General features: G+C 41.3%; 1 protein-coding gene across 1 annotated transcript; it reads left to right on the forward strand.

Annotated features, from left to right (window-relative positions):
* The first annotated feature begins 457 nt into the window (after positions 1–457).
* On the forward strand, positions 458–1,667 carry LOC147625337 (uncharacterized). Its single transcript, XM_086817966.1, has 5 exons — positions 458–469; positions 581–726; positions 887–976; positions 1,061–1,241; positions 1,341–1,667. The coding sequence occupies exons 1-5, from the start codon at positions 458–460 to the stop codon at positions 1,569–1,571; spliced, it is 660 nt and encodes a 219-aa protein (XP_086674092.1). The 3' UTR covers positions 1,572–1,667.
* Positions 1,668–4,167: the final 2,500 nt, after the last annotated feature.

The raw sequence follows: 4,167 nt of genomic DNA on the forward strand, positions 1-4,167 counted from the left end.
TTTTGGATAGTTACGTTCTTGCTGCCCACGCACACAGGGTGACAGTAATGGACAAAGATTTTTTCAGCCTTATAGCCCTTCGTTTCAGATACGATAAGTCACTTAGACCAGTTACGTTTACTGATGAACGAATGTTACAAATTTTGGATGTCCGGCCTGTACAAAAAGTGAGAATTGAAGAGGTGACCGAGGGAGGTCCAGATCATGAGCATCAGACTCGGGCAAATTTAATGACAAGCGCTCAAAGGGAACATCAAGCTGCAATGCTTGCATTGCAAGCAAAAAGGGAAAATGTTCGAGCACTCCACGCCATGAATCGGGAGGCGCTGCAATTTTTGTTGCCGGAGTTCTATGTACCCTTTAATATTAGAGGGCATAGATGTTATTTCCCGATTCATGCTGAAGAAATCAACATTTTGTTTGATCCCAAAACTGAAGTCAACGACAAAGTGCTCAGATGTATTTTAAGGTATACGCTTTTCTCTGTCCTCCCACAATTTTTCATTCTTGGCTCTTAAAGTTGATGCCTCACTCTTGATATGTTTCCTTGTGAAGTTTTGTTATTTCGCTATTGCCCGAGGATGTACAGCAACGAGTGTTCCAGATTGATTCACTGGTCTCAACACTGTTGGTAGTAGAGGCAGTTCCGTACCTCGATGTGCTGAACTGGTTTCGGGAGGTCCAGCTGGACGATGCCCGAGTATTTTTTTTGGCATATCATGAAAAGTGAGTTTGTCTCTCTCTCTCTCTCTCTCTCTCTCTCTCTCTCTCTCTCTCTCTCTCTCTCTCTCTCTCTCTCTCTCTCGCATGATGTTTATAGGAATCACCGTACACGAGTTATGTAGTGCTTCCTTTGGATTGAAACTAATAGAATTCTATTGTGCAGTTCCCATTGGAGTCTTCTACTAGTCGACGTGCAAGAAAATGTCATTTACCTTGCAAATTCGACATCTGGTGTCCATGGAAATGTTTTGCTGTAAGTAAAAATCATTAAGATACATATTATTGTTTGAGTTAGAAGTCCGGATTGATCAGGATAATGATTGGTCTCTGTTTACAGTGGAGTCAGGAAACTAATGGCAGCTTACGAGAGCCTCAGCATGGACATCGACACCCTGGATCGATCGACCATCCGTAGGGTTAGTGTCCCCAAACAAGAAGATGGCTACAGCTGTGGGTGGAGGGTTGCACTTAATGCAATGTTGCTGCTACGAAGCATTTTTCAGCTCCCTTCAGAGGATGTAAGCATTTTCAGCTCCCATACGCATTTGTGCGCTTGTTTATCTTCTTATATATTGTCATGTTGATCTTATTTATGCCTTGATGAATTGTGATGGCAGTTTCCATCAATGTCTCGCTACGTGGACCTAGACGTCCAAACGTTTAGGGAGGAAACGATTGCGAAATTGATCGAGGTCGCTGAAGTTATGCCTCCAGACGGGCCAGTGGACTTCATCCCGCCCAATCCACGAGGGGGGATAGGCCCGTCTGAGCCTCTTTCATGGGCTCCATACTTAGGAGAAGAGCCCTGGCTCCATCCTGAAGCCGATACCTATGGGTTCCAGCCATAAATAGTTTTTTCCTTCTTCCAACAAATGTACGTTCGTAAATATGCAGCTATACATGTATTGGAGGGAGAACATCAAATGTAAATACACTTATCATTTGAAAATCAGAGGATCAAATTTGCTACTGTGTTCCTTCACTGCTTGCTTTCTTACTTTAAGCCTTTTTTTGTGTACATAAAAATTCAATTGGGGAATTCTTGCCTTCATTACATTGTTTTAAACAATAAAGCATTACAAAAGCAATGTTCTGAATAGATAAGTTTATTGCATATGGAAAATACATTATCACCGTATACATGGTCACATCATATATCTTCTAGTGCCTCCAATTCATGTGGGGCTGCAACATCTTTACAAATGATCTGATGCTCTCTTCTTTTACTTAGCTTCCGACCATCGAGCTTGAAGCAAAATTGATCTGGAGGATTCTGAATAGCTACTTCTAATTCCTTCCTAACATATTCGAGAGTCCAATTCTCTTCCACTTCCAATGTCAAAGATGGGTGACCCTGTCGAATCATAACTATATCTATCAAGCAAGAGTGGCTGCCATCTCTTGTATCTTGGTCCATGCTTTCCCAGTTGTTGTTGATCCATCGCCACCTTCTATAAGTAAATGACATGCACAGATGTTGCCTGGCAATATAGTATCTGATTCCAAAATATCATTAGGATAATTTTCCGAGAATAATCAAATAAGCGTTGTAACTGTTTCACAAAAATACATTTTAATGTTTTAACACTCACCGAAATGCAATGTCGGAGGTGTTCAATCAACATTCGATCAAATCATCTCCCTTTGATGATTTCACTCTCCAACCTTTGTCAAACAAATGATCAAGCCAGACTTCATCTACATCTTTGCACACAAAAGTTGTTCTAGTTTTTCTCAATTGTTTACAATCAGAAAATAAATGAACAAAGCATGCAATTGGAACAAACAAACTTAAGTGCACATTTCTTGCACCAATGCTAGGCTTCATAGCACATTTAATATCATTAAACATTTTGGTCCTGTATGACTCTATCACTTCTGTGTCAAGCAATGGCCACTCCGGACTATCAAGTGCGGGCAACGGAATACGTTCCAACTTTCCATGTCGACTCGATTGAGTGGGCAAGGTATAAAATGAGTCATAGAAATATGTTCTACTTCTTGCGAGATCACTTGGTGCACGACCTTCATATTGAAGTTCCCCCACCTCACCATGTACGACATTCAAGAACCCCGTCAAGCATTGTGCAGGCTCCCACTCCTGAAGGTTGGATGGGTACAAATCTGTGCAAGGCAGAAAAATGTATATCAATCACCTTATTTGCAACGTTGAAATACAAAACACAAGCACTTACAATGTGGTCTGTGTCTTGGAAGTCCTTCCAATGGTCCCACGTTAATCTCTTTTTGCATGAATACATGCTGGATCAACACTTCTTTGACAGTTTTCCCTCCTGGTGCCATCTTAAAGTCAAGGATCCTTCCTTTCCAATGTTTGGCCAAGTCTTCAGATGCCTTTCCCTTCACTCGGTAGTGGCCTTGTTTTCCTGGCTGCATAGTGACCCAAGAGTACTTCCTGTATACTTGGGGAATCCATTCTTCGTTCTCGTCTTTTATGTTATACAACACAACAGATGAGATACTGCTCCTTGCTCGTTTCAGTCCACTTTCGGGTGCCATGATAGAATAACAGACGTATGAGAAAGAAGAAGTAGCAGAAAGTGGATGACTGGGCTAACCGCTTTTGTGGATCAAGGAGGGAGGATGAAATGAGGGACGGTGTGTTCTTTTTGGGCGCCAAAGATGTTTCAAGATTCAAAAGTGGAACCAAGTTGAGGGAATAACCGGGAGAATGTGTATCTAGCTATTCCAAGCATTCAAGCTTCATTAGTTGTAGGGGTGGTGGAAAGAATTTTTTAGTGCTCCACGTCTAACACAGGAATGTGGAAAACATTCTTTTATTGTGTTAGTTTCTGACAAAAAAACGGTTTTAAATATTTTAAGACAAGGTGATGGTTTTTTTTAATATTTCATGAAGATAAGAGTTTCTCCACGTTTTGGGTGGGTTTGTACAGAGGTCCCACCACCGGTGAATCTCGTTCGTAGATTACATGTCACTCAATCTATGTGTCTATTATTATATTATTGTTGAAACAGCCCTCTTTTGAGTCCAGAATTTTCCTAATGTCATGCAGTAGGACTAATTGGTCCAACATAATCTAGACCCCATACTTCAAAAGGTTGGCCTACTCGAACATGATGCAAGGGCATCGTGTACTTCCTTTGCAGTTTGCACAACGTTGGCACTCATCACAACCTTTGACAAAGAGTGCAGAATCCTTGAAGAGTGTTGGCCACCAATACCCCGATTGGAGTATTTTCCAAATCATGTTATGATCTTCACATAAAGAAATTTGGAAGCTGCACATGCATCTGCCTTCCTTGAAGCTCTTGCTTCAGTCCATTTAGTAACGTAATCTGTTGCGACAATGATATATCTTGCTTGCGTTCTTCATGCAGTAGGACTAATTGGTCCAACATAATCTAGACTCCATATTTCAAAAGGTTGGCCTAGTCGAACATGATGCAAGGGCATCGTGTACT

Source organism: Cibotium barometz, chromosome 24, assembly GCF_041138505.1.
Source record: "Cibotium barometz isolate CiBa-2024 chromosome 24, ASM4113850v1, whole genome shotgun sequence".
NCBI classification, from domain to species: Eukaryota; Viridiplantae; Streptophyta; class Polypodiopsida; order Cyatheales; family Cibotiaceae; genus Cibotium; species Cibotium barometz.